Here is a 23,214-nt window from a genome sequence, read left to right on the forward strand (position 1 = left end):
AGAACTAACTCATCTTGCCAGAGTCCCCAATTAAACCAATCAATCAATCATGGAGCCAAAGTCATGTTCCCAATTAAACCAAGCAAACAATCATGGAGCCATAAAATACAAATATTTAAACAAATAGCAATATTTTTTAAATTTTAAAAGAAATGTTTCTCTAAAAGCTATATAAGGAGTAATGCAAACATGCACGCAATTTTGCAAACCAGCCCCCACTCTGACAGGACTTGCCACAACCAACTGTAGCAGTAGTCTTTAAAATCAATTTTAACAGAGCTTTGATATGTAAAATATATATTTTCTACCTACCTTGAATGTTTATAAAGTTTACGAGGTCTACTATGCAATTTCCGATCCCAATTCTCTGGATCACTGGAGTTACTGTCATAGGGATGAGGCCGTCCTGCCATCCCACTTCAAGTTTCCTCACACTATTGCTTTGAAAGCACACATGTAGCACCCATAACCTACATAAAAGAGTAGTGTTGACCTTAAAATCTATTCCATGCAGAATAAAACAGCCATAGAATTTTATATACTTGATATTTCTGTGACACATTTTTAAAGTGATGAACACATCATAAAATACTAACATACAAAATTCTATAATCTGATTAAAATAAGTCCCAAAAGATTTTTTTAGGTACTTTTCACTTGATTTATCCATTAAATTTGCTATGTAACATTTTAATGATGTACTAATTATATTTAATAAATATACTCAAATGACCCTATTTAGATATAAAATTTAATTTGGAATAATTTCTTAATTACAAAAAGTCAAAATGCTTAACAAAAACTAGTAAGATCAAATAACAAGGTTATTTCTTTAACCAAGTTAAAAAGCTGAATAGAAATTTAACCTTTGCTCAAAAATAAATGTATATAAACATCCTGATGTTCCTTATAGTGCAATTACCACAAGAAAGGTGTTTTATCAATATGATTCATAACTTCCTTTCATATATGAGATTTGTAAAAACTCATTTAATAGCTTTACAAAATACCTGGACTATGCATTTTCAAAGTATACACACTATCTAATTTAATCCTCACAATTGCCTTTGTTAGGTAAGCATAATCTCATATATAGAATAGAACTTAATTATAATATAATTTCCATATATAGAAGAATTTAAAAAATCCACACATTTATAGCCAATTAATTTTTGACAAAGGTGCCCAACACGTATGTTAGAGAAAAGACAGCCTTTTCAACAAATGGTGTTAGAAAAACTGGTTATCCAGTTGTGGAAAAAATGGAACTAAATCCTTACCTCTCACCCTGCATAGGAGTCAACTCCAGATGGATCAAAGACCTGGAAGTTAGACCAGAGACTCTGAAGCTACTCTAGAGGAGGGCATAGGTCCAACACTCTAACATAACAGGTACAAGTAGAAACTTCCTCAACAATATTCCCAAAGCTCAGGAAATTAAAACAAGAATTAACAAATGGAATAGCATTAAATTTTTCTAAAGTTTCTGCTCACCAAAGGAAACCACGAAGAGTCTAAAGAGGAAGCCTACAGAATGGGAAAAGATCTGCGCCAGCTATCCTTCTGATAGAGGAAAAATACCTAGAATATACAAAGAACTTACAAGACTTTACACTAAAAAAATCAAATAACACAATCAAGAAATGGGCAACTGAACTAAATAGACACATCACAAAAGAGATTGGCCATCACAAAATGGCCAATAAATACATGAAAAAATGTTCAACATCATTAGCAATCAGGGAGATGCAAATCAAAACTACAGAGATTCCACCTAACCCAAATCAGAATGGTAATCATCAAGAACTCAAAGATAATAGAGTTAGCAAGAATGTAGGGGAATTAGAACTCTTCTACACTGTTGGTGCTGCTATGGAGATCAATCTGGAGATTCCTCAGGAAACTGGGAATGGTTCCACTATACAATCTGGCTATACTACTGGGTATCTTCCCAAAGGGGTTGAAAGCAGATAACTAAATAATATATGCGCCGGTGTGGTGGCGCAGACTTGTAATCCCTGCGCTTGGGAGGCAGAGACAGGAGGATCATGCAGGTTCCAAGCCAGCCTTGCTGGCCTAAGAGACCCTGTTTCCAAATAAAAATATAAAAAAATAGGTCTGGGAGTGTAGCCCGGAGGTAGAAGGGTTTCCAAGAACCCCAGTACCACCAAATATGTATGTAAGTGTGTGTGTGTGTGTGTGTGTGTGTGTATACACACACACAAATATATATATATACACTTATGTTCATAGCAGCACGATTCACAGTAGCCAAATTATGAAACCAACCTAGGTGTCCATCAACAGATGAATGGATTACAAAATTAAGAGATATACACACAATGGAATTCTACTCAGCAATAAAGAAGAACAAAATTATGTCATTTGCAAGAAAATGGAAGGACCTGGAGAACATTATGTTAAAGGAGATCAGCCAGTAACAAAGTAAAGGGTTATATGTTTTCTCTAGTATATGGAAGCTAGGGACTAATGGGGATCCCAAAGAGGCTACAAATAATGGAGCCAAAAATAAAAATATAAAATAAGTCTGGGAGTGTAGCCCGGAGGTAGAAGGGTTCCATCCCCAGTACCACCAAAAAAATAAGTAAAAACAGGGCTGGGAGTGTAGCTCAGAGGTAGACTGCCCCTGGGTTCCATCTTCAGTACTGCAAAATAAATAAATAAATAAGTTAATTAATTAATTAATTAATTAACTAAATGGAAAAGGAGGAAAAGGATAATTGTATAGCCAATTTAAATCTTTAAGCAAATGTTCCATGATTTGTTACATTTTCCTGGAAAAGGAAATCTACTTAAGGACCACTGAATCATCAAAATTCAATTAGGTATTAAGTGAACATAATAACCACTGAAATTATTTTGAACACAAAAATATCTCAATCCCATCTGAGTTTTAATTATTAAAAATGTATTCACTTTAAAGAAAACTTTAAAACTCCCATTTTATATTATGGATAGTTATATCTGTTTTAAAGAGACAAGACAGGATGGAAGAAAAAGGGGAGAAAGAACAAATCTGAGAAAAAGGAAAAGTCAGAAAAAGTGGTCAGCCGGGCGTGGTGGCGCACGCTTGTAATCCCCGCGCTTGGGAGGCAGAGACAGGAGGATCGCGCAGGTTCGAAGCCAGCCGCGCGCGCTGGTTTAGGAGACCCTGTTTCCAAATAAAAATGTAAAAATAGGTCTGGGAGTGTAGCCCGGAGGTAGAGGGGCTTCCAGGAACCCCAGTACCACCAAAAAAAAAAAAAAAGTGGTCTCAAAAAAATACAAAAGGTATAAATAAAGAACAGTAGAAAAAAAACAATAAAGAGGAAAAAGTAAGATGTACAGATTTAGCAGGGTCTGTAAAACGAGATTTAGAACATTTTCTCCTGACTTTACTGGCTCTCCAGCAAGCTATTTCAGGGATTAACATTTCTTGACAAGAGCATTTTCTCTTCCTTACACTTAGCTGAGACAGGCGAATGAACAGAAGAGTCACAGATGTCTACTGAGGGAAAACAATCCTACACCATAGGAGGCAGTGGCCAAAAATTAAATCACAAGGAACAAATAGGCAGATTCAGATGCAGCTCTTCTATCACTACTACAGTAGGTTGCATGTATCTAGCAGTAGGGAAATACAAGTATGTTGTCCTAATTAATCCTATTGAAAGTAATGAGCATGTATTTCAAAGCAAGGAACAAGTAAATAACGTTCAGATGAGGACTATCAAAAAGCCAATTGAAAAATCATATTCATGCTTCATTTTGTAAATAGAATTCAAGTATTCATATGAAAGAATTCTTCCCACCCCTCACATTCAATACTCATTGGAATACAAGCATGCTAAGAACAAGTGAAATTCCATCTGAGAAGTATTTTTGCCTATACACGCTAGTATATTATATTTTTATCACTAAGCTATAGATAAAACTAAATGGTTATATACTTTTGTTTTGTTGTGTTTTGGGTTTTTGCGGTGCTGGGGAATAGAACCCAGGGGCATTCTACCTCTGAGCTACACCCGAGCCCTATTTTTTATTCTTTATTTTGAAACAGGGTCTCACTGAGTTGCAAAGGGCCTCACTAAGTAGCTGAGGCTGTCTGCGAACTGTGATTCTCCTGTCTCAGCCTCTCAAATGCTGGGATTACAAGCATGCACTACCACACCTGACTTTATATACTGTTTTGTACTGTCTAATGATCTCTTCAGTTTAAAATATCATTTGTGCTATACTCACAAACTTATATGTCTGATTTCATTCATTCATTCTCTCATTCATTCATTCACTCACTCACTCAAACATTTACCTAGCATTTATGAATACATGACAGCAATTTACAAGATGCTCAAGTAAATTGGGCATTATTTCTCAAAAAACTCAGAGGAACCCGGGTGTGATGGCGCCCACTTGTAATCCCCACACTTGGGAGGCGGAGACAGGAGGATCGCACAGGTTCGAAGCCAGCCGCGCTGGCTTGAGAGACCCTGTTTCCAAATAAAAAGTATACTAATAGGCCTGGGAGTGTAACCCAGAGGTAGAAGGGTTTCCAGGAACCCCAGTACCACCAAAAAAAAAAACCTCAGAGGAAAAAAGACTCCTCTAATGGTTCTATAGGCCACCTGCTCCATCTCTCTTCTGCCTGTAGCACCTCTACTCAAGTTCTGGCACTGTAACCCACCCTTTTTCTCCATTAAATCTTTGTGTTCTTTAGGATTTCATCTTCCTTTTTCCCCTGCTTCTGAGTTAAATGAGGCCAAAGACAATTTAAAAAAAAAAATGAGGATGAAACCCTGCAGGATTTTCATAATACAAACAATTCCATTATCATCATCTAGATTCAACAGTCTCCCCAAATAAACAAAGAAATATCATCATCTGGCCCTCCACATCGGCTAGGGTCATCTGTATTTACCAAGTTAAAACTTTGAAGTCATCCCTGAGTTGACTTTGAGTTCGTATTTCCCCACAAAAGTCAACTTTAAATTTTGCTCTTGACTCTTTGTCTCCCTTTTCTTTCATAAGGCTACTGCTGACTTATTTAAATCCTTGTAATCTGCCGGGTGTGGTGGCGCACGCTTGTAATCCCCACGCTTGGGAGGCAGAGACAGGAGGATGGCGCAGGTTCGAAGCCAGCCGCGCGCGCTGGCTTATGAGACCCTGTTTCCAAATAAAAATGTAAAAATAGGTCTGGGAGTGTAGCCCGGAGGTAGAAGGGCTTCCAGGAACCCCAGTACCACCAAAAAAAATAAATAAATAAATAAAAAATAAATAAATAAATCCTTGTAATCTATCAATAAGTGTCCAGGCTGACCTCCTTAACACCATTCAATTGCATATTTGCTCCATTATAATCTGAATTATGTTTCTAAAAATCTTTAATGGCTCTCCATTTCCTATATCTAAATTCCTTAGCATTAAGAGTTCCTTCAAAATCTGGCACTTGAACTCTCAATGCCTTTATCATGTTAGGTAAACTAAAATATATTGTCTGGATCTTAAAATCATTATAAAACAAATGCTAGATTATTAGAATCAAAGTTCCTAGAAAGCATGCCACTGTTCCCTTTCCATTTAGACAATCTAAATTCTAAATAATCTAAAACCAGCTGTACAGAGGCTAGAACTGGTCTTGTTGATTAGGAACATGCGCTGGTTTGGGAAGAATACCAAAAGTCAACTGAGAAAAGAGGTGTTTCAATTATTTTCCCTTCTCTTGAATATTATTATCTAAAATGGGAGAAGGGAAAGTTATGACAGAATCTTTAAGACAACAGTAATATAATAAGTGCTACCTGGTATCGAATTTCAAGATAGTACTAATGACAATGACCCACAGAATGATTTTTTTTTTAAAAAAAGGAATTGACAATGTGAGAGACAGGAATTTAAGGATACAGAGAGCAATGAATCTCAAAAGGAAAAAAAGGCCCATGAACCACTGGAAAGCAAAACAACTCACAGGCAACTCAGCCCTCTTCTTTGCCCACAGCTTACCCACTGGCTAATAAAAAAGCAACAAAATCCCAAGATAACCACAGGCATCTGAGAACTAAGTAACAGGATTAAAACATCCAAAGGCAGCAATGTACTAGCCCAAAGAAATGAGCACAAAACTGTGTTATCCCACCCTCACACCTTAGCTCAGCCCCCTACCTACTCTATACATATTAGAACTCTAAAATAAAGGGATACAAGGGCATTTTCTTGTATCCACCTGTACTCCCCTTCTCAAGTGTGTTCTGTCCCTTTATAATAAATATCTTGCTCTGCTATTCATACCTGATGCATCCTTAAATTCTTTTCTGCAAGATAGCAAGAGCCTTAAAGGTCCAAGGTCTCCCTGCCTCTGGAGAGACCTCCTCAGACCCCCTTAAGGTAACATAAGAAGATTGTTTAGTTCTTACTACATATCAATGAACTAAGCAGCTTATATAACTACTTCTACTTAAAGCTTAAAACAACCCTATGTCATCATTTCATTTATGAGTAACTCTTAGAGCTAAAATTTAAATCCCAGTCTAACAAAAATCATATGTTCTTTCCAGCATATCAAGCTAAGTATACAGGAATTGATATTTTTGTTCTCCTATGACCAAAAGATTTCTTTAAACCTCAGCTTTCTTGTGGCTTTGTCTATCCTACTGAGATCTCAGTCTAAATAGTTCTTTATGCAGGCGCTTTCCTATTAACATGAAATTATTTTTCTCTCTTAAACTGGAAAGTAATTGTGTGGTAGTTTCTAAAGAGAAAAATCTGCTAGGTAAAAAAGGGAGAACAATGAAAAGGATAAAGGACCTAAAGCCAAGAACTGCCTTCAGCTAAACAGAAAGCCAATTATCTAAAGGTGTGGGTGGTAGAGACCTAAAAGGAAGTACAACCAAGAAGATATCTCAGCCAGCTAAACATCCTAAGGTAATCTTTCCTATACGGAAAGGACCAAAATGAAGATAGCCCCACAGAATAAATGAGTCACTTAAAACTGGCAGACAAAAGAATAAACACCTGCCTGAATGTTCTATACTAATTATACAGAAAACCTTCACTGGGGCCTAGATGGAAAATTTTGAAGGAGCTAAATTAAATATATCCATCATGAATTTTTCTAGAAAATGCCTATATTTTCCTCATGATTGTTAATCCACTTTAAATTGTCTCAGGAAGTGCAATATAAATTGTGTCAGGAAGTGCAATATAAATCCGTAAGTTATCTCAACAAGAAACTAAACAGTTATTTGCAGGAATATCAAGGACTAGAGGACTTTGAGGGATGGAATACTACACAGATAACGGGGCAGGACAAAAACAGGTTAAAGTAAATTTTAAAAGAAACAGAAACAAGAGGATGGAAGGAAATTTGCAAATGCAACCAGGTTAAGTGATCATGCAAGCACCTTTGTAAAAAACAATTATTTAAATATTACCTAGAGCTATTTTAAAACATTGGGAAGGACCCAAAAGCAAACTAGCACAAGAGTTCATTCCTGAAAAACCATGACCAGAAAGAACAAAATCACAAATACAGTTGCAAGTGAGTCTTTTTTGTTTTCTGCCTTCCCTATCCTTCACAAATACACTGAATGAAACCAAGCAGCAAAACAGCTCAAAGTATTAGAGAACATTTCAGGGCTGGAAGAATACATGTAAATTTAAGGCAGACATACTAGAAGTGAAAGAACATAGAGAAGCAAGACCCAAAATCTGAACTAAATCCCTGCTTAATTAAAACTTTGCTTAAATCCCTGGTTGACAGCTGAATTATGTGTGCATGGTGGAGAGACCTAAGGTAGCCTGGCAAAAAAGCAGCCAGAGACCACAGCAGAGTATACCCTTGAAAACTGCATGGCATCTTTTTTTTTTTTTGAGGTACTGGTGACTGAACCCAGGGGCATTCTACCTCCAATTCTACCTCCAAGTTACACCCCAAGCCCTATCTTTTATTCTTTATTTTGAAACAGGGTCTCACTGGGTTGCAGAGGGCCTCACTAAGTAACTGAGGCTGTCCGCAACGGCGATTCTCCAGTCTCAGCCTCCCAAATGCTAGGATTACAAGAGTGCGCCACCACACCCAGCTACATGCATCTCTTGAATTGGATGCTTTTTAAATTAAGTGTATTCCTCAAACATACACAGTTCAAGAAGCAGAAAGGTGAACCCCTTACTGATTAGGGTATCAGAGAACAAAGACCACCACTAGCAGATAAGCTACAAATTAAGAGGGAATTCCCAGAAATAAAGGACCCTGGAGAAGGTAAATTCCAAAATCTAAGTATAATTCTCTGCCCAAATTCTTGGTTGACCACCAAATTACATAGGTATGGGAGAACAATCTAATAAATAATTAGCTGGAAGAATAAATTAGCACAGGCAGAACTGCTAAATACTGCAGGAGAAATAAGTTTGCAGTATGAGTGCAGGCAAATGAGTAGTCACTAGAACAACAATTTTAAAAAGTCCTTGTGTAAATACTACAATGCCTAGGTTTCAACTGAAAATTATGAAACATGCAAATAAACATAATAGTAAATGAAATTCAATAAAAACTGACCCCAAGGGGGACCAGATGTTGGGTTTTGCAGAGACGTTAAGGCACTTATTAGAGAGTCAAATAACTTAAGTGTTTCTAAAGTACTAAAAGAAGAAAACAGGCTTCATGAGTGACAGAATGGGATGTTAGCAGAGAATTGAAAACTGTCAAAAAATAAAATGTAAAGTCAGCTCTAAGCGAAAAGTACAATAAAATAAAAAATTAGATGGGCACAACAGCAAAAGGAAGGAAAAAATGAACAGAGCTGCTGCAGAGACAGGTGTGATATTAAATGATACCATGTACAAGCATTAGGAGTCACTCCTGATACATGTGACAACATGAATAACTCTTAAAGCATTAGATAAGCAAAAGAAGCCAGATTAAAGATAATGTCTAGAAATATTATATAAAACATGACTGGCTCTGAGGAAATGATAAAAGTAAAAAAGTAACTTATTTTCACTGCTTTCCCTCTCATATTATTTCAATTCTCTTCATACTGTATCTATAATGATAATATTGAGGAGGACCATAGTAAAATATTTGGAAGTGAGTGTGTTATGGGTTTTCTTCCTGTTTTAATTTTACTATTAAGTATAGTTTTTTACTTTTTTATTGCCTACATATGGCTAATATATATGTACGATCCTTTAGGACAAGAACAAAATATAATTCACAATTATGTCCCCACAGCTTAGTATAACTTGCATTATAAGCTCTTACAAAATGTTTTATTTAACTAAGATGAAAGAAAATGACAAACAGTTTAGGATATTTTATTTAATATAATCCATTAGTGCAGAAAAAATACAAAGTATGAAGATTTATAGATTTATAAGCAGTCTTTAGGTTCAAGTTTTTAAAGAATATTATCATATAACTATACCTAAGTTTTAGTCTTGGCAAAGAGCACTAGTCATGTGACTTATCCTCAAACAAGCAAAAATTATAATAATTCTATTTCTAATGTAGTTACCACCTTCCAGGAAATATATATATAAAGAAAGTAGAAATAAAAAAGAGACTATTTTAGGCTATTATTAAATGAGAGGGGCATGGTGGCACACACTAAAAATCCTAGTACTTGGGAGGCTGAGACAGTAGCATTGCAGATTTGAGGTCAGCCCGTTAGAAACTTAACAAGACCCTGTTTCAAAATAATAAAAGGAAAGACAGAGATACATATTCAAAGAATGAATGTGGGCCAACTCATGAGGAAAAAAAAGAGAGAGAACCAGGCAAAGTGGCACATGCCCATAATCCCAGTACTTGGGAGGCTGAGGAGACAGAAAAATCACAGGTTCCAAGAAAGCCTCAACAACGTGGCAACCTAGTAAGGCCAAAACATAAAGAGGGATGGGGTACAGCTCAGAAGCAGAATGCCCATGGGTTCACTCCCCAGTTCCAAAAAAAAGAATGATAATGATGACAATACTACTATTGCTGCTACTACTACTACTAGAACTGCTACTGCTACTGATGCTACTAATAATAATAGTGCTGGGGGTAGAGTTCAAAGGTAGAATACCCCTGAGTTATAGCCCCAGTATCATACACAAAAAAGACAGTATTAATGAGCCTTAAATTCTCCCAAAACATTCCTCAAAGATGCTAGGTTACTTTCTTTTTTGATTTGTTGCAGTTAAAATATCTCTTTTAGCTGGACATGAAGGCACAAATTTGTAATCCCAGTACTTGGAAGCCTGACACAGGAGGATCATAGGTTCGAGGCCAGCCTCAGCAACTTAGTGAGGCCATTGGCAACTTAAAATTTTAAAAATTTTTAAGTTGTTTCAAAATTTAGAAAAAAATACTAAGACTGGGGGTGTAGGTCAAAGGTAGAATGCCCTGTTTCATCCCCAGCACCACAAATGAATGAATGAACGAATAAATAAATAATAAATAAATAAATAAATAAATAAATAAAGCATCACACTCATACTTCCTATTCTAGTTTTGTTAACTTCTTAGTCAAGGTACTAATCAAAGAAAATTTTTTTTCTCATCTCGAACATGTTTATGACTCTAATTTTCCTTTTTTCTAATAATTTTCCTTTTTTCTACTTTTATAGTTTCCATAAAATAAAAAAATAAAGCCGGGCGTGGTGGCGCACGCTTATAATCCCCGCGCTTGGGAGAAACAGGTTTCTTGGTCAGAAACAGGTTTTTGTGGGCTTCCAGAAACCCCAGTACCACCAAAATAAATAATAAATAAATAAATAAATAAATAAATAAAGCAAATCACCTTGGCATAATATTATTTAATATAGGCAAAGCTCCTGTAAGCTGCTAAAGTGCCGAACCAAAGAAGATTACCTTCAACTCCTAAGAAGTGACACCCTTTAAACAAAGTCACACTCTTAAGCAGTATTTTCTCTTTTCCTACATGAAAATTTTTGGTAAGCTATGTATTTTTTTTACATAAAACCTTTACTATGCTGTTCCATTTTTACTTCTTATTCTCTTACCTTCCATTCCTTTCAGATTTTTGCTTGTCTTTTTTTTTATCTGTCATTAACTCAATAGTCTAGAAAAGCTCTAAATATGATTCAATCTCTAGCCCATATGCTGCCCAACAGAACTTTACATGAAAATGAAAATGTTCTACATCTACACTGTCCAAAAAGTAGCTACTAGCCACATGTATTAAGTACAAGAAATGTGCCTCCTACAAATGAATTATTATTATTATTAATTTTTTTTTTGCAGTACTGGGGATGGAAACTAGGGGCATATTCTACCTCCGAGCTACACCCCAGCCCTATTTTTTATTCTTTATTTTGAACAGGGTCTCACTGAATTGCAAAGGGCCTAAGTATCTGAGGCTGTCCACAAACTGTGATCCTCCTGTCTTGGTCTCCCAAATGCTGGATTACAAGCATGCCACCATGTCTGGCTTACAAATGAATTTTTAAATTTTCTTTTTTTTTTGCCGGGCGTGGTGGCGCACGCTTGTAATCCCCACTCTTGGGAGGCGGAGACAGGAGGATCGCGCAGGTTCTAAGCCAGCCATGCGCGCTGGCTTAGGAGACCCTGTTTCCAAATAAAAATGTAAAAATAGGCCTGGGAGTGTAGCCCGTAGGTAGAAGGGCTTCCAGAAACCCCAGTACCACAAAAAAAAAATCTTTTTAATTAATTTAAATTTAAATAGCCACATGTGACTGGTAGTTGTCATATTTGCTAGCATAATTAGAAGCAAAATACCAGAACTTTCTCCATCAAAGAAGTTATTTTTCCTCTACATACTTGACTTTAAGGAATCTAAAATCTATCCTGAGAAAAAACACTAGCTCACAAAGAAATACTCTAGATATCTTTGTGACTTAGTATTCCACATAATATTGCATTTTAAGAAAATAAACTGTTTTCAGTCAGGAGTGTTGTCATACATCTATAATCCCAGTACTTGGGAGGCTGAGAGGAGTGCAGGTTCAAGGACAGCTTCAGCAAATAGACTCTCATCAATCTAGTGAGATATTGTTTCAAAATCAAAATAAAATAGGGCTGAGGGTGTAGCTTGGAGGTAGAATGCCCCTGGGTTCCATCTCCCAGTAACACACACACACACACACACACACACACACACACACACCCTGTTTTCTTATAATTAAGATTTCTTTCGATAACCTGCTTTAATAACACATAGCCAATAAATAAGCAAAGACCCACATCTCAGTTTATCAAATTCAATGTTGTTTTCCCCACCATACTGTATTATTTTTCAATTTTAACACAAAAGACGTCAAAATCCCACACCCAGAAGAAAGTGTTAGGAGTGACATTTCAAATCACTAAGAGATAGAAAGAAAATAGATAAGATTCTAAAACATTAACTATTTGAGCATAACATCCTTCCCTCTCTCTTATCTTCTACAAATTCCAGATAGCTAACAAGTTCAAGGTAAAGCATAAAATCATAAAAAGCCAAGAAAATATATAGGTGAATACTTCACTAGTCCTCAGAATAAAGAATTCTGAGGACTAGCTAAGCATCAAATCAAATAAAAATATCTTCAAGCCAAAGACTTCAAGCATAAGAAACAGGAATGTGCAGCCAGCCACTTTATGCTAACATTTTCAAGGAAGACTAGTGAACACACCAGGTATCAAACCAACTTAAGCTATCCAAGATATGTGACAAACTATAGAAGATTTTGTAATTTAAAATAAAGGATCAAAGTCTTAAATATATTAGAAATATGTACACATCTATACTTTAAACATCTGAAAACTGAAGCCAGGCATGGTGGTGCACACCTGTAATCCCAGTACTTGGGAGGCTGAGACAGGAGGACTGCAAGTTCCAGGACAGGCTCAGCAAGTAGTGAATCTCTCAATTTAACAAGACTTTGTTTCAACATAAAAATAAAATTGGGCCAGGCATGGTGGCACACACTTGTAATCTCAGCATCTGGGAGGCTGGGACAGGAGGATCAGGGTTCTCTGACAGTCTCAGCTACTTAGTGAGGCCTTTTGCAACTCAGTGAGACTCTTTGTTTCAAAGTAAAGAATAAGCCAGGCATGGTGGCTCACACTTGTAATCCCACCATTTAGGAGGCTGAGACAGGAGGACCTGGGTTCGCTGACAGCTACTTAGTGAGGCCCTCTGCAACTTATTGAGACCCTATTTCAAAATAAAGAATAAAAAAATAGGGCTCGGATATCACTTGGAGGTAGAATGTCCCTGGAATCCTCCATTCCCAGTAACACACACACACACACACACACACACACACACACACACACACACAAGAGTAGTGACACTCTCATCAACCTAGAGAGACTGTTTCCAAATAAGAAATAAAATTGGGCTGGGCTGGGGTATAGCTCAGAGATAGAATGCCTCTGGGTTCAATCCCCAGAACCCCCCCCCACAAAAAAATTAATCCTAAGAAATATGTTTATCAAACATTTATAGCAAAAAGGGGTGGAGGGGACTAAATTTCCAACCATAGGGAATTGATTAAATAAAAACAGTATATTCTCACAGTATTGAAGAATATAATGATATGAAAAATAGTTCCAAATAAAATCTTAAATGAAAGTAATAGGTCATATGATAACTAAACATATATAATAAAATGCTAACTTTTAAATCTAGTTATATATGTGCTATTTGAATTTTCTTTCTCAAAATATATATATATTTTTTGCAGTATTGGGGATGAAACCCAGGGGCATTCTACCTCTGAGCTACACCCCCAGCCCTACTTTTTATTCTTTATTTTGAAATAGGGTCTCACTGAGTTGCGAAGGGCCTAAGTAGCTGAGGCTGTCTGCGAACCCAGATCCTCCTGTCTCAACTTCCCAAATGCTGGGATTACAAGCATGAGCCACCAAGCTTGGCCAAAATAAAAATTTAAAATAATTGCATATAAAATAGTCCTAATTCTGAGTGTGTGTATGTGTGTGTTCAGTTGAATGTATATTTGTGACTAAAAGCAATTATCACTTGGTAATGGATTATGATTGTTTTCTTTTTTTGCTAAATGTCACAAATTTCAGGTAATATACATAAATTTTATAGTAAAAAATTGCTCTAAGGAAATCTAATTTTATAAGAAGTTTTACAGAGTACTCATAAAGCACTCAAAAAATAAACAACTATTCTAAGGTATTGTAAAAAAAATTTTTTTTTTTTTTTTTTTTTTTGGTGGTACTGGGGTTCCTGGAAACCCTTCTACCTCCAGGCTATACTCCCAGACCTATTTATATATATATGGTATTTTTTTATTTGGAAATAGGATCTCTTAAGCCAGCGAGGCTGGCTTCGAACCTGCACGATCCTCCTGTCTCCGCCTCCCAAGTGCGGGGATTATAAGTGTGTGCCACCATGCCTGTCAGTATTGTTAAATATTATTCAGTAGGGAAGCATAGAAGATCAAAGATGCCCTGCCATTTTTTCTTTTAAAATATGGTAGGTTTTAGCTGGGCGTGGTGGAACACGCTTGTAATCCCCACACTTGGGAGGCAGAGACAGGAAGATCACGCAGGTTCGAAGCCAGCCCTGCTGGCTTAAGAGACCCTGTTTCCAAATAAAAATATAAAAAATAGGTCTGGGAGTGTAGCCTGGAGGTAGAAGGGCTTCCAAGAACCCCAGTACCACCAAAAAAAAAAAAAAGGCAGGTTTTCTCCTTCTTAATATGTTCTTAGTTCAGCTAACTCAAAGAACTGTATATACATACATTTATAAGTAGTTCACTAAACTATCAAACCAGAATTCTATATATACTATAAACACACAAAAATGATAATAAAGATACAGTAAAAATATAAATATAAATGCAAGTTGTATTATTTTCTTCATGTTACATAAGAGACAAGTTTTTCATAAATCCCTGAAAAGAAGCATACACAGCCCATTAGAGAGTACACTGGCATGAGACACTCAGAATCAGGAGTCTCAATCTTCTAATATCAGGTCTTCCCTACCATCTTTTATCTTTTATCTTTTATCAAAATCAGTTACAGGGGTTTGATTTGTGCTTCAGTTTTCTCTTCCAAAAATCAAAGCATTAATGATTTTAAAATTCATTCAGTACTGTGATTTTATAATCCCATTAGTCTCAAGTAACTAGATATACCCTTTTAAAGGAAAAACTCGGGAAACTTGGAAAATCCAACAAGAAGGGAACAAGAGTTAAACACCTTACAGGACTTTAAAAAGTTAAAAACTCTAGGCGGGTGTGGTGGCACACACTTGCAATCCCAGTACTTAGGAGGCTGAGACAAGAGGATTACAGATTCACTGCCAGCCTCAGCAATTCTGTGAGGCCCTCCCACAACTTAGTGAGACCCAGTTTCAAAATAATGAATAAAACAGAACTGTGGGTGTAGCCCAGAGGTAGAATGCCCCCTGGGTTCAATTCCCAGTACAAAGAGGAGAGGGGAGGGGAGGGGAGGGGAGGGGAGGAGAGGAGTCAGGTCAAGAAGAGTCTAAATGGGGCTGGGAATGTAGTTAGTGCTTTCTGAGCATGTGCAAGGCCCTGGGTTTGATCCCAAGCACCAAGGGGGGAGGGGAGTTAAATGCATAAAACAAGAGAAGAAAAGAGCAGGAATGTATTGCTTGCTTTCTAGATGTGACAAAAATCAAATTCAGGCCCACACTAAATAAAACAAACTGCCCTAAATAAAATGATTACCTTTAAATAACTTTGTATACCCATCCAAAAATGATCAAATCATAAAAAATGTTTGTTGCACAATTTTGCGCCTGATATTCTTTCTTAGGTATCTGAGCTTTAAATTTTAGTTTTAAGCTGACATAATGTCTACAAAGAGAAAACTCAGGTTAATTTTCTCCTCATCTGTTATAAGCATTAATGTTCAAAATTCTTAGAGATATAATCCAAATTAATAATGTTTTTACTTCTTAAAAGTAAAAATTATCCCAATAGATAATTTTTTAAATGCCATACCATGTTTCTTCAATATGTTCTCTTCACTTCTATTTTTCTACTTGGCATCCAAATTATATAGAATACCAAGTATCAACCAGGAGATGCCAACAGAAAAACAGGATAAAGAGGTTTCTATTATTCAATGCTTACTAGAATAAATCAAAAGGAAAAGCTTTTTAATGTCCAGTGGAAACATCAATACTGGCAAAGCTATAAACACTCATTTGAACTTGTCCTTTCCAAATCAGACAGGCAGATATGAATGTAAATTAATTGATATGTTTCAAGATCACTGAGGGTAGGGATAAGGAGGCAAGGATGACAGGATACTATTTTCTGGGCATAAAGTGCTAACAACTGATATCCATACACTATTTTACTATTTACATGGCCCTTTACATGCTTTCTTTACATGCTTTATTTCATTTCATCCTTAAATTCCTGAATTTATGTATTATGTTCTGTACACATTTTGCATATGAGGAAACAAAAGACTCAGAGAGGTTAAGTAACTTTAAAACCATGTGATGTTTAATGTTGAAATGCAGACCTGATACCAAACAACTTATTACAAGCAGAAAAGTATGATTACAATTCTAAATGGTTTTAGAAAAGTATTATTCATAGTTTCTAATCAAGTAGCATTTCAGTGATCACAAAAGACTCTCATCCAAAGTAAATACTAAATGTTCATTTCAGCTTGTGACCAAAAATTACTTAAAAATCATTCATTTCAACTACAAAGATAAAGAGTAGTCAGTCCTCTGTATTTTTTAGGTTCTGCATTCAGATTCAACCAATGATCATGTATAGACTTTTGTCATTATTCCCAAAACAGTACACTCTAGCATCTATTTCATAGCATTATCATATTAGTCATTATAAGTAATCTAGAGATGGTTTAAGTGTATAGGAGGATTTACTCTGTGTATGATATATTTAAATACTACTATTTTCTATAAGAACTTGAGCATTTGAGGATTTCATATACATGGGAGACAGTATCCCAGAACCAATCCTCCTTGGATATCCAGGAATGAATGTAACATGTAATCATATACCTTACATTTTAAAACAGAATAATATATTGAGCTATTAATAAGTTAAAGAAAGATGCTTTTATTGGCAAAGATACTAGAATTAATCAACCTTTGAATTTTGAATCTACAATCCAGAATTTTGACATAAGGTCACAAATTTAACACAAGACCTTTCCTCTATGTTCTACTATGTCAAATATAGGTCAATTATCCTTTATCCAAAATGCTTGGAGTTTTTCAGATTTGAGAATATCCATATTGACTACCTGTTAAACATCCCTAATTGAAAAATCTGAATAAAATGTTCTGTTTGTTGCATTCACATTGCCTATATTTAATATTTACCAACTTCTTAATCCTCTTCCAGAGAGCATCGTTTTGAATTCTATTTGCTCACCTTCCACCTCTGAGTTCTTCCACCTCACTACATTCACAGCAAGGTAGGTGTCAGTTTCAAGGATCCCAAAGTAAACCAGAGCAGGCCATAATAGAGGAAATGAAACATTAGTCTGAACCTTAGTAAATATTTTATTAAAGGAAAATTTCTAACAGGGGTTAAGTACCTCTTACTTGAAATGCATGAGACATTTCTGTAACATCTGTGTTACAGCTTTGGGTATTCTGGGACTTTGATTTCGAATTATTTGCAATATACATAATGAGGCATCTTGGGGATGAAACCCAAATCTCATTTACGTCTAATAAATACCTTACACACGTGGCCTGATATAATTTTATATAATATTTTAATATTTTTCCACAAAAAACAAAGTTTGCCTATGGTGAACCAATGAACTTGTTTTATGTAGGTACTCAAAATGATTCAGATTTTGGAGCATTTAAGATTTCAGATTTTTGGATTAGGAATGCTTAACCTGTAACTTTTCCTCCATAAACAAACAGATGTCTGCCTGCCCCCCTCCTTACTTTTAGGTCATAAGAAAAAAACAAAAACAAAAAAAACAAAGGAGCCAAACAGATGAAAATAATAACGTAACTTAAACAAATGGCCAAAAAATATTACTTCAGTTGTAAATTAAACTTACCCAGTTAGAACTTAAGTATTCCATTTCCTTCTCCCTCACAGGGGTCCAGCCTGCTCAGATAAACCTATTCATCTGTAGATGAATAGAAAATGTGTATCCTAAGAATTGAGAATTACAAAAACAGAACCAGAAGGTACAGGTAAAAAGTATACTCAACCCATTCTCCTAGCTTCTCCCAAGCCACATTTGGGAAGGGGACACTACTTCCAAGAAAGAACTCCTACTTTATGACTCACGTAGAAACACAGTGAAAGAGAAATGATGCTCCCCTCAACAAATACAATTTTCACAAATACAAAACAAATCCCTCAGAAATGTTTTTAAAATTCTCAAACAGGAATACCTCACAAAAAATAATGGATATCTCCTCTTTCACCTCCTATTCCAAACTGCACTGAAGTGAAGAAAATAAAGTCTATAAACTCTCAATGCAGTACTGACTAAAATCCAGTATTCTATGCAGTCTTTGCATGAGTTATTATAAATTTAATTGTAAATGGCAGTCCTCTTTATAAAACTGCACAGTACGCAAAAGGATTCCTAACCAAAATCTTCCCTTTTAAAAACTCTGTCCCTCCCCTGGCTTCCTCTCTCACTTACTTCAAATAAAGACCTTCATCTTGTCCTCTTACTTAAGCTGACCTGTATAGCTCCCATTCCCCACAGCCCAAGTAGGTATGAATCAGATTATGTGATTAAAGTACTTCCTATTAATGGGTAAATGAGTTTTAATCCACAAGTTCAATTCCACAAATGCCATTAAGTTCTACCATGTATAAGGCACAAAGTTTAATCAAAGTACCTATTTGTTTTTTGGCAGGAGGGGTAAGGAGAATACTGCAGATTAAACCCAGGAATAGCCGGGCGTGGTGGCGCACGCTTCTAATCCCCGCGCTTGGGAGGCAGAGACAGGAGGATGGCGCAGGTTCGAAGCCAGCCGCACGTGCTGGCTTAGGAGACCCTGTTTCCAAATAAAAATGTAAAAATAGGTCTGGGAGTGTAGCCCAGAGGTAGAAGGGCTTCCAGGAACCCCAGTACCACCAAAAAACAAAACAAAAAAACAAACAAACAAAAAAAACCAGGAATATTCTACCTCCAAGCTATGCCCCTAGCCCTTTTTATTTTCTGTTTAGAAACAGTCTCACTAGGTTGCTGAGGCTGTTCTCAAACCTGTGATCCTCCTATCTCAAGACTCCCATGTACTAGGATTACAGGTATGCACCACCACATCTGGCTTAAAGAATCTATTAAAAACAAAAAAAAAAACTAGTTCATAATTCATCTAAATCAATCTTTTAATAATCAATGTATAGAAATGGCACATCAAACTTTCCTCCTCCCACTGCCAACTTCCCCCTCCATATGTGCCATGGGGATTAATGTCTACAAAAACAATGTGGATGGCACAACAAAGAAAAAAAAATTCAAATCCTGGATGGCCTGTAAAGGGTCTCCTGGATTTATTTTTACCCATTAGTTGCTTCAATATTAATTATATAATAAAGAACTTCTAAGCCAATTTTCTTACGAGATGTATAAATCAACTCTGCTCAGAATTCTGAATTATTAAACCACAAACACTGAGAGGTTTCCTTCAGTTATATCCAGTTAAAAATGTTAATATAGTACTTGCCCCTGCCCCTTATACTTAAGATATATGTTCTAAGTCTCCCAATGGATGCCTGAAACTACAGCTAGTTATCCAATGAAAACCCTATATACATTTTCCTACACATACATACCTATGATAAAGTTTAATTTATATTTAGACACAGTAGAGATCAACAATTGCCCAGTGTGGTGGCACATGTTTATAATCCCAGCATTCCGGAAGCAGAGACCGGAGGATTGTGGTTTGCTGTTCATGGATAGCCTCAGCTACTTAGCGAGGCCCTTCACAACTCAGTGAGACCCTGTTTCAAAAAATAAAAAGACTAAAAAATAGAGCTGGGGTGTAGCTTAGTGGTACAATGCCCCTGGGTTCTATCCCCAGTACGAAAAAATACAGAGAGAGATTAACAATAGAATAATTATAACATAGTGCCATAAAAGCTATGTGAGTATAGTCTCTCAAAATGTCTTATTGTAGGCCAGGCGTGGTGGCGCAGGCTTATAATCCCCGCGCTTGGGAGGCGGAGACAGGAGGATCCAGCAGGTTGGAAGCCAGCCTCGCTGGCTTGAGACCCTGTTTCTAAATAAAAAAATATATAAATGGGTCTGGGAGTGTAGCCCGGAGATAAAAGGGTTTCTAGGAACCCCAGTACCACCAAAAAAAAAAAAAAAAAATTATATATATATATTTTTTTCTTATTAAGTCAAGAATTTTTACTTTTTTAACTTATAGAAAGCACTCTGTTACTTCATTTTGGCATATTTGAATTGCTTGTGCTTTAGGACCATTATTAAGTTAAATAAAAGTTCTTAAACATAAGCACTGTGATACCACAATAGTCAGTCTGATAGGCAACACAGCTAAGTCACTAAGAGATGGGTAACATATACAGTGTGGATAGCTGGACAAGAGAAGATTCACATCCCAGGAAGGACACAGTAGAATAACCAAAGATTTCATCATGCTACTCAGCAACAGCACAAATTTAAGACTTGTGAATTCATATCCAAAATTTTCCATTAATATTTTCAGACAGTGGCTGATTAGAAGTAAATTACAGAAAACAAAACTGAGTAAGAGGAGACTATTTTAGAAAATCCCAGTACAATTTATCTCACTTTATTTACAGGCTATTAAACTTATCTACTGGTTTCAGTTAGACTTGATAATTTTCCCAAATCCTCCAACAAAAGTTTGAAAATTTCAAAGTAATTGGCATACTTGCTTTAAACATCTATTTTTATCCTGTTATAAAATTTGTTTATTCTGGCCTATAATACATCTACAGAGCAGACTATAACTATAAATAGGTATGGGTTTGATTGGACCACATAGTTATTTTTGTTTTAATTAACTATCAAACTTTTTTTTTTTTCTTTTTGGTAGAACTGGGGATTGAACTCAATCAAGGACAGTCTACCTCTTGGCTACACCTCCAGCCCTATTTTATTTTGAAATGGGGTCTTGCTAGGTTGATGAGTGTCTCACTATTTGCTGAGGGGATCCTCCGACCAGTGATCCTCCTGTCTCAGCTTCCCAAATACTGGGACTACAGGTGTGTGCTATATCTGGCTTGTCAATTAAAAAAAAAAAAAAATCAAAAAAACTGCATGTAAAAAGTCTAGATTTCCTGTATTCTCTTGAGAAACCTGAAGACTAGAACCATATTCATATACAGAACCAATCAAGTGGACCTGAATACTGGATGTCCCTTCAAGACAAAGCACATACTCTAGTGCATTTCACATTTTCATTATCTGACTAGTATCTGAAGACATACAGGTTTGTTATTTATAATCTTTTTAAAAGGTATATAATACTTTCCTGATCACTTTCACACTTCACCAAGGGTCTTCAATCTAAAGAGCCACAAACTGGACAACAGTTGTATTTCACAGATAATAATTTTTCACAAAACTTAGAAGAAAGGATGAGAAAGAGTAAAATTCAAACGGGTGGATGGAAAACAAACTAAAAAGCCCATCTGAAAGTCTTTTGGAGAGTGAGAAAAAATGGTTCAAAAACATTGTTGAGACACTAAATGCCTTCCTGATTTGATGTTGTTACTGTTTCCTAACCAGGCTCCATTCTTCAGAACTTCCCTTCTTCTACATAAGAATAGCAATTAGGTCATAAACTCTGAGAGATGCTAGGGAAATTTCTGAAACACATTTACACCTTTAAAAATAACTCTCCACATAGGCTTTACCAATCTCAACCATTAAATCCTTTCCAAATACTTTCACTGCTATCCACTTTATATTCAAATGACAACTCTAGCCCTTGGTTTCAAAGCCAGGACTTCCATCCTAGATGGGATCTCCAGCATGGAAACTCTATTGGCCCTTATGCTTGCTTCCCTTATTATATCTTTTATTCCAGTTTCTACAGTCTCTTTCATTAAAAATTTATCCCTAAATCCCTCAAAATTTTTTTATCATATTTGTGTAGTGGAGGTAGGGAGAGAAGGGAGTAGGGGGAAGGGTGGGAAGAAACATAACAGTCCAAATAAAATCAATATACACTGTGCTGCTTCATTCAGATAATTATATAAAAAGCATAAAATTCTTTAAGATAAAACATCTGAAAAAATTTCATTTGCCAAGGGCACAACGTGACAAGCAAATGAAACTCCAGCATTGTCTAGACTTTGCATCATGGACTCAAAATAAGGGAAAAGAGAAGTAAGAAATGTTTGGCTCGGGGCTGATCACATTGGCCCATATTAACAAATGATTATGAGAAGTTCCAAAGACCTCAACCCCATTCCCAAAGACAAGGGATGTTAAGGGACTTGCATCTGAAGAAGGAAGAAAACAGAATCTTTCTATGCAAGTTTTGGGGAAACAAAGCTTTACCACGCGCGATACTCTGACAGCATCAGAGCACGAAGCACATGACTGGGGTCTCACTCCTCTACACTTAAAGGGAGACCAACCACCATCTTATCCCCTAACAGGGAGACCACTCGCCACCCTATTGTGATGCACCCTCCTCAGGATGTCGCTGCACGAGCCCAGAGATGACAGGAAAGGGGCGGGGCACAGGGTTACTCTGCCCTGGAGAGGAGGGATGAAGGCATCGCCCTCATCCCTGGGGAAAGGCCTCCGGACTCCGACCAATAAGCAACACCCCCGAAATCCAAGTACCATCTCCGCCCCTCCCAACCGGGAGCCGCGGCCCGACTCCGGGACGCCCCCTCCCCTCAGCCGCGCCGGGCCGCCCAGACCACAGCCCCCGGCGCGCGGCTCCCCAGCCCACACCGGCCTCCGCCCCTCTCCCTGCGCCCGCCTAGCCCAGCCCCCCAGGACCGCTCCTCACCCTCGAGCCTGCAGCCCCCGCGAGCGCCCACGGAGGAAAGCCAGAGGCCGAGGCCAGCGACGCCTCCGCTTCCTCCCGAGCCGGATCCTGCCCGAGGTGGCAGCCGAGCCGCCGCTCCGCCCGCCGCGCCTCCCCAGCCGCCCGGCAGGTTGCAGGCCGGCGGCTCAAGCCTCTTCTCGCGAGAGCTCGCAATCCCAAGCGCGCAGGCCAGCCGTGTTCTCGCGAGAGCGCTGGCTCCGCCCGGCGTGGGCGGGGCGCCAGC

At 37.2% G+C, this 23,214-nt stretch overlaps 1 protein-coding gene across 1 annotated transcript in view; it reads right to left on the reverse strand.

Annotated features, from left to right (window-relative positions):
* The window catches only part of BTBD10 (BTB domain containing 10), a gene marked incomplete at both ends in the record, with an annotated part of 55,015 nt that extends 54,602 nt beyond the window's left edge, over positions 1-413 (reverse strand). Inside the window, one exon of the mRNA XM_080690233.1 lies at positions 313-413. Coding sequence (XP_080546359.1) covers positions 313-413 — 101 coding nt within the window. The remainder of the gene's footprint in view (positions 1-312) is intronic.
* Positions 414-23,214: the final 22,801 nt, after the last annotated feature.

Source organism: Muscardinus avellanarius (genome assembly GCF_963383645.1).
Source record: "Muscardinus avellanarius genome assembly, chromosome: 1".
NCBI lineage: Eukaryota > Metazoa > Chordata > Mammalia > Rodentia > Gliridae > Muscardinus > Muscardinus avellanarius.